Here is a 12,747-nt window from a genome sequence, read left to right as displayed (position 1 = left end):
CTGCTACGTACTTTTATAAATCAATTTGATAAAAAGTACTAGGGGACTCACAAATTCTACAACGACTCCAATAATCTCTTTAATTTGCGCTGCTCTCGCTACACGTAACTGCTTATTAACACTATTTATAGACCCAATGGAACATACAGTATTATCTGCCAATCAATTAACATTAAATTTGCCATCGGGATATACAACTTTTGTTTGTAATCTAAAATCTGAAGCAGCCTTGCTAACTTTATGAATGCTGAGAAAGAGTGCATAAAAAGGACACTTTCTATTAACTTTACCGCTTATTCTTTTCAATGTATCCCGGTTGAGTGGGCAACAAAACCGCTGTTCATCCTCCACATAAAAAATACATCTGACACCCTAAACTACGATGAGAAATGAGCATACCCTTCGTGCCATCGTTCTTGCCGTGCCATGCCATCTTCGTGAGGCGGATCTTGTTTGTTTTGAACTTGTCAAGAAGGGTAACTCAAAAACGAAACGTGTCGTGTACCTGAGTGTGACGTCACACTCGTATTGCCCCATCCACCTCGTTGTGCCATGTATTGCTCAGAAAATCACTCGTTTTGTTGTTTGTTTTATGCGTATATACAGACATCAATGGTATATTAAAAACGTGGTTGATACAAATAAATACCCTACGCATTAAAAACAACATTTTAGTGGAAAGGTTGCAAAGTTTATAACTTGAAATGTATTTTTTTCGTACGTTTACATATTTATCGTGCAAAAATAACATGATTAATGATTTCCACCATGCATTGCATTTCAGGCCAAAAACAACTCAAATAAAAGTATTGTGCTTTTCATTGAATGCTCGTGAAAACACATGCAACGTTTCCAACATATTTATATTTAGAATACTAATAGTTAATAAATTAACATTGTTTACATTTTGCACTATAATTTGGAGACGCTTGCGCTCTCTTGCAAGCTTTCAAAATGAGGACATTTCTTTTGTGGCCAAACTTTGAAGGGCAAGTTGGAAACGCAATGGACTTGTGACTCTGACGGTAACTCCGCCTCTTGTGATATATTTAGCCAATCACTATTAAATAACTGACTAGAAGGCGGGTCTTGGCGAACAACAAGGTAGTTTACGATTGTATATATCCCTGACGTCGGCAGCTCAGAAAATACTCGGCTAAGCGTACCTTCGGAAATGGTTTCAAATGTGGTAGGGCACAATCGAGTGCGAAGCCGTAAAAACGCAAATATTCACCTTAAAGATATTCTCATAGTTCGTTATATCACCCATACACTTATCTTAAACTCATACAAGTCAGGTTTCTCCAAGTTTTTCGTGTATTAATGGAGGAGAAGAAGGAAGACGGGGACTCGGAGATCCAAGAACACGGACCCGAGCACTGGTTCTCAAAATGGGAGCGGCAGTGTTTGGCCGAGGCGGAGCAGAGAGAGCCGAGCGAGGAGGAGGCCGACAACGACCACGACAAACTATGGCATCTTTTTCAGAACTCTGCCACCGCAGTGGCACAGTTATACAAAGGTTGAAGCCGTCGCTTTCTTTTTCATGTTAGCATGATGACAGCGTAGCCGCACCGCCAGCCGACCCTTTAGCTTGTTGATTAGCAACTTAGCTCAGCCCGTCTGACTTAGTGACACATTGATCGAACTCTATTGGACTCGGCTCGTGTACAAGAGAACTCGCACAACTGACTTGGATGATCGGAATTGACGTTAACTCGTGTCAGATGTTAGGCTGAATTATGAACTTGATTCACGGTCACAAGTTGGGAGACTTGTCAACGATCCCCGTACGTGTAGACTGTCGGAGAAATGTAACCACGTCCGTATAAAAACAACAAAAAAATAAATAAAGGTTGTACTGTGTCAATAAACTAATACATTGACTAATGTTGGACCATTTTGCTAACCCGTCGTTAGCCAAGCTAGTTACAAAATGGCGATGGTAACAACAATCGTATCTACGCGACATTCCCAGCTGACAGTTTGTGGAACTGTCAGTGTTACCATCTGTTTTCTTCCCCGTGCGTTACATTCCACGTCTCGGATAATGGCGACCAAAGTTAATCAGCACAGCGCACATGCTTGCATTTAGAAACCTGGTCAGCTGCTGACTGGACACTTATCTGAACAACGCGTAGCTTAGCCAGCGTTCCAATCACAAAATGGCGTGAATATTATTAGTCCTCTCGATGAATTTTGGTTGTGTTTGTTTAGCCAGACACAACTGTCTGGTCGTTTGTGACAGTTGATATCCATATTTTTAGAGCGAGTTGTGTCCACTGACATATGTTTGACATTGCCTTGCAACTTTACTGCTGAGAGGACACTTTAGCTAGTGTGTGGCTCTTTTCTTTGCTGCCAACCTCGCTAAGTGTTTATTTTGGTTCCGCTAGTATACCAAGATAAAATGGCCTCATCTTGTTTAGCTGCCGTTCGGTCTCATGTTGTCATATCTGCATAATCCAAATGACCCCCGCCCCCTCTCATGTTTGTTTTACCATCTTCAATCTCTCCCACAGATCGAGTATGTCATCAACAGGGGCTGTCACTGTGGGTGCCATTTCAGAACGCTGCTACAGCAGTCACCAACTTGTACAAAGGTAGCCTGGCCGCAAATGCCTTTTCATTTTTTTCTGCTTTTCAGTTGAAAATACAGCCAAATGAACAACAACCATCTTCAATATATACTGTGATTAAATGTCACAAAGATGCAGTCGTACTTGTGAGGTAAAACAGTCTTTGCTAGGATGCTGGAAAATGGTTCGTCTCTTTTGGTTTCACCTTAGAATTATTAATACTTAAGGAATAATAGGACAACGAAAGCATTGTTTCATATAGCATGAAATGTTACAGGTAACAAACTGTTTTACAGATCTAAAAAGTTAATAAGAAACCATAAAAAAAGTATTTAATACCGAGTAACACTTAACATGCAGGCTGTCTACATATCCTTTTTGTATGGGACGTCCTCATTACGGTGAGCTGGAACTGATTCTTGGTAACCTCAGAACGTCCAGAAGTGGTTATGAGCGGGGCCACATATAGATAAAGAACAATTTATACACTACTTGAATTATACACACTAGAGTCTTCAAAGAGTTTAAAACGAACATGTATAGTATGGTTTTTTTAGCCTGAAAAAAAAAGATCATGTATAGTAATAAAAATAATACATTTCATTTATAAGTGCCTTGCAAAACTCTCAAGGACACTTAACACTCAAAGGGTAAGTTTTTCTGCGGGTGAGCAGCGGCAGACAGATGTTTTTAGCCCGAAAAACATACAAACAAACAAACAAATAAATAAATAAATATGTATAGTAAGGCATTTTTAGCTGATAAAAAACGACCATGCATAGTAAGGCGTTTTTAGGCTGAAAAAAAAAACGACCATGTATGGTAAGGCGTTTTTAGCTGAAAAGAACAACCATGTATAGTAAGATGTTTTCAGCCCCCCCAAAAAAACCCGACCATGCATAAGGCGTTTTTGGCCCCCCAAAAAAGTATAGTAAGGCACTTTTATCTGAAAAAACGACCATGTATAGTAAAGCGTTTTTAGCTGAAAAGAACAATCACGTATAGTAAGGAGTTTTTAGCCCCCAAAAAACGACCATGTATAGTAAGGCGGTTTTAGCCCAAAAAAAGATCATGTATAGTATGGCATTTTTAACCCCCAAAAATGTTAGTCAGGCATTTTTAGCTGAAAAAACTACCATGTATGTATAGTAAGGCGTTTTTAGCCCCCCCCAAAAAAAAACGATCATGTGTATGTAGTAAGGCATTTTCAGTCCAAAAAAAACGACCATGTATAGTAAGGCATTTGTAGCCAGAAAAACAACCATGTGTAGGAAGGCATTTTTAGCTGAAAAGAACGAGCATGTATAGCAAGGCGTTTTTAGTCAAAAAAAGGAAAAACACCATGTACAGTAAGGCGTTTTTAGCCCCCCAAAAAAATTCTCTTAACTGAACTCTGACAAATAAAATAAATCAGTCATATCATTAACAGTCCTTTTTATTATGTTTTTCATCATCAGAGAGTGTCGAGGCCCATCAGAGAAGCTTCGACAGGGGCACCCAGATAGGACACCAACGCCGCAATAAGGTCTGCCACGCGTTACCGCTGTTAAGATCTCGTTCCCGAGTGAAAATTGATGCATTTGAAGGAAAGAAAACAAAAAATCTCTGCTTGTCCACCACCCTGTAGGACATGTTAGCCTGGGTAAAAAAGCGCCGGAGAACCATCCGCAGGGAGGATCTTATTAGCTTCCTATGTGGCAAAGCACCCCCCCATCGGAGCAGCAGGGCCAACACAAGGCTGGCCATGGTTGCCCCCAGCCGAGCCAATTCGCCGGTTGAGACCGGCTCGTCTGTGGAAGCCGACCTCCAGCCATTCAGGGAGGCCATCGCGCTGCATGGTGAGCAACATCAAATGCGCCTGTGTTTTTTTTTTCGCTGGTTGTTGAAATACAAAAATTGCCCCTCGCATACATTCAAGCAAAGATAATAATCATAATGTACAGCTAACATCCGATTTACGACCACCCGCACTTACAACCATGAGCGCCAGACCCTTTTTTTTTGTAATTCTACGGTCCACGACGGTGGCAGCCTAGCAACTCTGCAGTGTGTTTGCGATGCATTTGGTAGACTAAAGACTCAAGATGGTCCTTCATGTTTAGATTGAACAAATAGAATTTTGCCGGAGCACAGAGAGAGACAGCTTCTCTCAGCATTGTACAAAAACAATTTTTTTATCGCTGTCAAAGGACCATGTGTAGCGTTGTGGCTGCGTTGCCAGATGCGCTCAACATTCAGCATGCCTCATTTATCTTAAAGGATGTGCGTCCATAATTTGTAAAATCACTTCAAATGACTCCCACTGAGCGCATTTGACAAAGATTCCACCACATATAGCGATATTTTACCTTTTAAGACTCGCGCTGAACATTCATGAAGTCTTGTTTTCGAGTTGATGACGATGCACTAAGTGACATCACGGAGGGAACGCCCCTGATCGAGAAGGTGACACACATGCATTTTGGGTACTTTGTTTGGTCTGAAAACATCATGTTGATGGCAAAATTAGAAGGAAAAGACAAAAATAACGCAATGGTAAATCGTTGTGTGTTGCACCAAGACTACTATTTGATACTAGTTGACACAAATTCCCAGCGGACAAATCAGCCCATTTCCAACGGAGCTTGGGCGCCATCTTGTGCATTTTCTGGGCGCTACATTGCAGTCCAGATGACTCGAATTGATACGGAAGGACTTCTTTAATGGATTGCAAACATTTATGCTTTCCTCTTCAGAACTATTTGAATCATATTCATAACTGGATGAGTAACAAGAAAGGATCTTTTTTCCGAATCTGAACTCTCTGAAGCCATTGTTTTGATTCTGGAGCAAGGCAGTTTGTGAAGGAGTATCCTGGCGTGATGTCACGAACAGGGGGGCGGGACTTTCTGAATCTCCCCAGTTCCGAGCTCATTTTGTGGCAGTTTTGGGACACTTTAAGTCATTTTTATTGGTGTTTTCTATTTGACTAAAAATATCAGCCTGCGTGTTTTGGGTATTTTAGATGCTATAAAACGTTTTTCCGATGTCAGTTAGGAAACAAAAAAATGGTGTCGGTTGTCCTTTAAAAATAAAAGATTGACATCGTATGCTATTCTGTCGTATAAACCTCGCGTCGGCCATTTTGAATACTTTTCGAGTTACGACCGTTAGACTTACGACCTTTTTGTCGGAACGGAACCCGGTCGTAACTCTGATGTTACCTGTATTTTTTTATCGCCGTTCAGGTCTTAGCGGAGCCATGGCGAGCATCAGCGTGCGCTCGGGCCCTCCTGGGTCTCCCACACACGTCAGCGGGAGCAGCGGCAACGGCGGCGGCGCCGGCGGGGGGGCATCTTCGGCCTCAGGGGCGCTGTGCCGCGGCCGACGCAACGGCATCCTGGACGTGGACCTGAACACTTTCATCTCGGAGGAGATGGCCTTGCACCTGGACTCGTCCGGCTCGGCCACGGCGGGCGGAGGGGGCGCGGCCAGGAAACGAAACTCCACCCAGTGCGCTGACGTCATCACAGACTCGCCCACTCACAAACGGAACCGGATGATTTGAACGGCCACCAAGACGCTGCCGCCGGGGCTTTCCGGGGAAGACTGCGGAAAGCGTCCGTCTCCTTTCCTCTCGTCGAATCGGAACGTAGGTGCGTGCACGTGCCACCCGCTACACAGCGTTGGGGGGTTTTCCAGGCAGTTGTCCCGTGGGTGAAGACGCACTGTGCTAAAGCCACTTGATTTTTGACACATTTGTGCCCTTATACCCCCCTCCCCCACCCCTCCCCGCGCCCACCACCCACCACCTTAATCAGGAAGTGAGGTGTTACCAAGGATGCCAAACACCTCTTTCTGTTACTCGCTGCTCCCTTGCAGCCCCCCTGACGTCAAGCTTCAACCACTTTCTCTTCTTTTACCATCAGTGTTAAGCATTGATTTCACTGTTGTACAACAGTGATAGCCAAATGTAAATGTCACACTTTTTTGATCTGTTTTGAAAATTCGAATACAGTGATACCTCGGTTTACGAACCCCCTGACTTACAAACTTTTCAGCTTACGAACGTTAAATTTATGAACATTTTACCTTGGCATACAAACTATTTTTCGGGATACACACGGAGCGCCATAATGTGTCGTTCGCGAACGAGCCCGTTCTCCAAAAAGAAAATGGCAGTCGACTTTTTTTGTCCTCTATTCCCTGCCCCCAGTCTTCGGTTAAAGCCACGTGATTGGTCAAGAACGCAGCAGTGAGGGGAGGTGTTTAAACATTAAAGAGACAGGCAGACGACAGAGTGAGAAGTGGATAGAAAACAGTGAAATTTGGACTCGTTTCAACTTTGATAGTTCAAAGGCAGAGTGTAGACTGCAAGGTTAAAATATCCCATCAATCAGGCTCCACGAATAACCCGCACAAGCCATCTGTACACTTGATGCAAAAAGCTAGCAACCCAGCTAAACGGAACACAATTGATGAGGAACTAGGTAAAATTATCGCAGAGAAAGCACCTACAGGGGATCATTCCTCAAGATGGTGAAAGAAGGCTACGTTCCTTATCAAGTCTTTAATGCTGATGAAACCACTCCATTGCATCAAGCCATCGACGACCATCACAAAGGTAAATGAAACGACTTTATTATACCGTACTGTTTATGTCTTTAATTATGATACCATAGAACATAATTACACATAAAATAAGGTATATTTTGTGTAGTTTTAAGGCTTAGAAAATTAGAAAGTAGAAAATTATGTTATATGGGGACCTGGGAACGGATTATTCTCATTTTAATGGTTTCCTATGGGAAATTATTTTTTGGGACACACACTTTTCACCTTACACACTCTGCCTGGGACCCAATTAAGTTCGTAAGCCAAGGTATCACTGTATTTGCATAGTTGAGAGGACATAAGATCGATTCCCTCGCTCCCACCCCAATTTTTGCAGTTGTATTCTGAAAAGCAGCCGATTGTGCGACTTTTCCCATCAGTCGCAATAAGTTTTTTTTTTTTTTTCTTGCACTTAAAGTTTCATGCAAACAACAAATCGGCTCTTCCATCGCATCGCAGTTGTAAGCCTCGACCTGTTCCGACGTGAACGCTGGCGCCATCCGTTTTTTTTTTTTTGTAACCCCCATAAGGTTGAACCCCGGTGCTCGACGAATAAAAGTAAAATGTCACGAATGAGTCGTCAAAGCTCCTCATCAGACTCGGTTGCCGCTGACATGTTTGACTTCATCGACAAGATGGTGGATCACTAAGACTGATGTCACATTGGCTCAAGTTGATTATTTTTTTCGGAATGCTTTTTAAAACAAGTCCGATTTTAAAAAGAAAGCGGATTCCATGACAGTGTCTTAGGGTGCCATTGCTGACGGCTTTTTGTTAAATTTTGAGATAGGAAGGATATTTTTTTTCAGGAAATTTCCCTGAAAGAAAAAAAAAACACTTGACGTGGAAGTGTTAAAGGACAACCGACACCTTCGGACAAGTTGTGTCCATAATTTATAAAATCACTTCAAATGATTTCTACTGAACGCACTTCCACCGCATATAGCTATATTTTACATTTTAAGACTCGCACTGAATATTCAGGAAGTCTTGTTTTCGAGTTGGTGAGAGTCCGTACGTGATGTCACGTCAGGAACGCCCCCTGACCGAGAAAGCAACACACAATGCATTTTGGGTACTTTGTTTGGTCTGAAAACATAGTGTTGATGGCGAAATTAGAAGGAAAACTACATAAAGAACGCAATGGTGAATCATTGTGTGTTGCACCAAGACTACTATTTGATAGTAGTTGACACAAATTCCCAGCGGACAAATCAGCCCATTTCAAACGGAGCTTGTGTGCCATCTTGTGCATTTTCTGGGAGCTACATTGAAGTCCAGATGGCTCAAAGTGATACGGAAGGACTTCTTTAATCGATTGTAAACATTCATGCTTTCCTCTTCAGAACTATTTGAATCATATTAATAACTGGATGAGTAACAAGAAAGCATCTTTTCCGAATCTGAACTCTCTGAAGCCATTGTTTTGATTCTGGAGCGAGGCAGTTTGTGAAGGAGTATCCTGGCGTGATGTCACGAACAAGGGGGCGGGACCTTCTGAAACTCCCATTTTTGAAGCAGTTTTGGGACACCTTAAGTCATTTTTATAATATGTTTTTCATTTGACGAAAAAATATCAGACTGCGTGTTTTGGGTATTTTAGATGCTATAAAACATTTTTCTGATGTCAGTTAGGAAATAAAAAAATGGTGTCGGTTGTCCTTTAATCACAGGCCGAACCTTTTAGGCAGTCCGAGGAGGGTGTTGTTAGCTTGATTTAAAAAGAAATCGAACAAAAATGTTCATCCTATGTTGTGAGCATTTTTTTTTTTTTTGGTTCGATATTTTCCGGCTTTGCGAGCTAGCAGTTCCTCTCCAAGACTTTGTTTTAAAATTGCATGGCCCATAGATTCCTCAACTCTTAATTGAATGTGATCATATTTGGTGAAAAGGAGGATTTGTCGTCAGCCTGCTTGTATTGTTTGAAATCCTGCATTCTTTTTTTTTTTGGAATGATTTGCTTCACTTTCTTTTTTCCACACGTTTAACTCCGCCCTGTGGTTTAACCTTCACTCGCATCTGCAGCACTTTTGACTGAAAGGCAACATGGTGGTTGTTGCACGTCATGGCTGTTAAAGGGAACTTTACGTGACGTGCGTGTGAGGACAAAAGCTACCGTTTAAAAGTTAAGCATTAGAAATTGAATCCCAAATTTTTATTTTTTGGTTGTCACTTTATTCACTTGAGCCACGTCTGAAGCCAACCCGGTTGTCAGCTCGTCATACATAATTGTCAATAAGGTAAAAAAAAAAAAAATGGCTAATCTATATACTTACCATTTAATTGTTGGTATGATATATGTGGTTCACATTGTAAAGATGAAATAAAACAATTGAGTTGCAAATTGGCTGGAATGAGTCATTGAAACAAGAGAACGCTGAACTATACATGGTGGGGTTTTTTTTCAGCGAAAAACGCCTTACTATACATGGTTGTTTATTTGGTAAGGAGTTTTTAGCCGAAAGAAATGACCATGTATACTAAGGCGTTTTGGGCCCAAAGAAAATGACCGTGTATAGAAAGTTGTTTTGAGCCGAAAAAATAGATGTGTTTTTGACAGAAAAAACGACCATGTTTTGGATGACGTTTTTAGCTGAAAAAAAGACCATGTATAGTCAGGCGTTTTTAACAAAAAAAAACGACCATGTATAGTAAGGCGTTTTTTTTAAATAAAATAAAATGACCATGTATAGTAAGGCATTTTTAGCCGAAAAAACGACCATGTATATAGTAAGGCGTTTTTGAGCAAAAACGACCATGTATAGTAAGGCGTTTTTGACCAAAAAAAAAAACCGACCATGTATAGTAAGGCGTTTTTAGCCGAAAAAAAACGACCATGTATAGTAAGGCGTTTTTGACCAAAAAAAAAACGACCATGTATAGTAAGGCGTTTTTTAGCCGAAAAAAACGACCATGTATAGTAAGGCATTTTTAGCCGAAAAAACGACCATGTATATAGTAAGGCGTTTTTGAGCAAAAACGACCATGTATAGTAAGGCGTTTTTGACCCCAAAAAAAACGACCATGTATAGTAAGGCGTTTTTGACCCAAAAAAAACGACCATGTATAGTAAGGCGTTTTTTAGCCGAAAAAAAACGACCATGTATAGTAAGGCGTTTTTAGCCGAAAAAAACGACCATGTATAGTAAGGCGTTTTTAGCCGAAATAAACGACCATGGTCATATACATGGTCGTTTTTGCTCAAAAACGCCTTACTATATACATGGTCGTTTTTTCGGCTGAAAAACGCCTTACTATACATGGTCGTTTTTTTCGGCTAAAAACGCCTTACTATACATGGTCGTTTTTGCTCAAAAACGCCTTACTATATACATGGTCGTTTTTTTGGCTAAAAACGCCTTACTATACATGGTCGTTTTTTTCGGCTAAAAACGCCTTACTATACATGGTCGTTTTTTTTTGGTCAAAAACGCCTTACTATACATGGTCGTTTTTGCTCAAAAACGCCTTACTATATACATGGTCGTTTTTTTTCGGCTAAAAATGCCTTACTATACATGGTCGTTTTTTCTGCTAAAAACGCCTTACTATACATGGTCGTTTTTTTCGGCTAAAAACGCCTTACTATACATGGTTGTTTTTTTTTGTCAAAAACGCCTTACTATACATGGTCGTTTTTGCTCAAAAACGCCTTACTATATACATGGTCGTTTTTTTGGCTAAAAACGCCTTACTATACATGGTCGTTTTTTTTTCGGCTAAAAAACGCCTTACTATACATGGTCGTTTTTTCGGCTAAAAACGCCTTACTATACATGGTCGTTTTTGCTCAAAAACGCCTTACTATATACATGGTCGTTTTTTTGGCTAAAAACGCCTTACTATACATGGTCGTTTTTTTTTCGGCTAAAAAACGCCTTACTATACATGGTCGTTTTTTCGGCTAAAAACGCCTTACTATACATGGTCGTTTTTGCTCAAAAACGCCTTACTATATACATGGTCGTTTTTTTGGCTAAAAACGCCTTACTATACATGGTCGTTTTTTTTCGGCTAAAAAACGCCTTACTATACATGGTCGTTTTTTCGGCTAAAAACGCCTTACTATACATGGTCGTTTTTTTCGGCTAAAAACGCCTTATTATACATGGTCGTTTTTTCGGCTAAAAACGCCTGACTATACATGGTCGTTTTTTTTTTTGGGTCAAAAACGCCTTACTATACATGGTCGTTTTTGCTCAAAAACGCCTTACTATATACATGGTCGTTTTTTTTCGGCTAAAAATGCCTTACTATACATGGTCGTTTTTTCGGCTAAAAACGCCTTACTATACATGGTCGTTTTTTTCAGCTAAAAACGCCTTACTATACATGGTCGTTTTTTTTTGTCAAAAACGCCTTACTATACATGGTCGTTTTTGCTCAAAAACGCCTTACTATATACATGGTCGTTTTTTTGGCTAAAAACGCCTTACTATACATGGTCGTTTTTTTTCGGCTAAAAACGCCTTACTATACATGGTCGTTTTTTTTTGGTCAAAAACGCCTTACTATACATGGTCGTTTTTGCTCAAAAACGCCTTACTATATACATGGTCGTTTTTTTTCGGCTAAAAATGCCTTACTATACATGGTCGTTTTTTCGGCTAAAAACGCCTTACTATACATGGTCGTTTTTTCGGCTAAAAACGCCTGACTATACATGGTCGTTTTTTTTTTTTGGGTCAAAAACGCCTTACTATACATGGTCGTTTTTGCTCAAAAACGCCTTACTATATACATGGTCGTTTTTTTGGCTAAAAACGCCTTACTATACATGGTCGTTTTTTTTGCTCAAAAACACCTTACTATACATGGTCATTTTTTTCGGCTAAAAACGCCTTACTATACATGGTTGGTTTTTTTTGGGTCAAAAACGCCTTACTATACATGGTCGTTTTTTTTGGTCAAAAATGCCTTACTATACATGGTCGTTTTTTCAGCTAAAAACGCCTTACTATACATGGTCGGTTTCGCTCAAAAACGCCTTACTATACATGTTTTTTTTTTGGTCAAAAACGCCTTACTTTCCATGGTCATTTTTTGCAGCTAAAAAGGCCTTACTCTCCATGGCCGTGAATGCCAATCACCAAACCAGGGTTACTGACTACAGTACCCTGATGGACAAATGGTAAATACTCTGGTTTACCACTGCAAAGGTGCAAGGTTCGAGCCCAGCATCTGCCTTTTTTTTCATGCTAAAAACGTCTTACTAAACATGGTCTTTTTTTGGCTAAAAACGCCTTACTATACATGGTTGTTTTTTTCGGCTAAAAACGCCTTACTATACATGGTTGTTTTTTTTGGTCAAAAACGCCTTACTATACATGGTCGTTTTTTTCGGCTAAAAACGCCTTACTATACATGGTCGTTTTTTTGGTCAAAAACGCCTTACTATACATGGTCGTTTTTTTTCGGCTAAAAACGCCTTACTATACATGGTCATTCTTTTCGGCTAAAAATGCCTTACTATACATGGTCGGTTTTTTTCGGCTAAAATGCCTTACTATACATGGTCGTTTTTTTGGTCAAAAACGCCTTACTATACATGGTCGTTTTTTTTCGGCTAAAAACGCCT

At 40.5% G+C, this 12,747-nt stretch overlaps 1 protein-coding gene and 1 long non-coding RNA gene across 2 annotated transcripts in view; both read left to right on the top strand.

Moving 5' to 3' along the window:
* The window catches only part of LOC148885189 (uncharacterized), a 169,803-nt gene extending 160,287 nt beyond the window's left edge, over window positions 1-9,516 (top strand). Inside the window, exon 2 of the long non-coding RNA XR_016118141.1 lies at window positions 7,105-9,516. This is a non-coding gene — a long non-coding RNA (uncharacterized LOC148885189). The remainder of the gene's footprint in view (window positions 1-7,104) is intronic.
* hapstr1a (HUWE1 associated protein modifying stress responses a) lies at window positions 1,162-9,516 on the top strand. Its single transcript, XM_089019470.1, has 5 exons — window positions 1,162-1,519; window positions 2,520-2,600; window positions 4,034-4,101; window positions 4,204-4,414; window positions 5,804-9,516. The coding sequence occupies exons 1-5, from the start codon at window positions 1,324-1,326 to the stop codon at window positions 6,121-6,123; spliced, it is 876 nt and encodes a 291-aa protein (XP_088875596.1). The 5' UTR covers window positions 1,162-1,323; the 3' UTR covers window positions 6,124-9,516.
* Window positions 9,517-12,747: the final 3,231 nt, after the last annotated feature.

This window comes from Hippocampus bargibanti, linkage group LG17 (assembly GCF_051943395.1).
Source record: "Hippocampus bargibanti isolate YZ-2025 linkage group LG17, ASM5194339v1, whole genome shotgun sequence".
Lineage (NCBI taxonomy): Eukaryota > Metazoa > Chordata > Actinopteri > Syngnathiformes > Syngnathidae > Hippocampus > Hippocampus bargibanti.
This window is presented reverse-complemented; position numbering and strand designations above follow the sequence as displayed.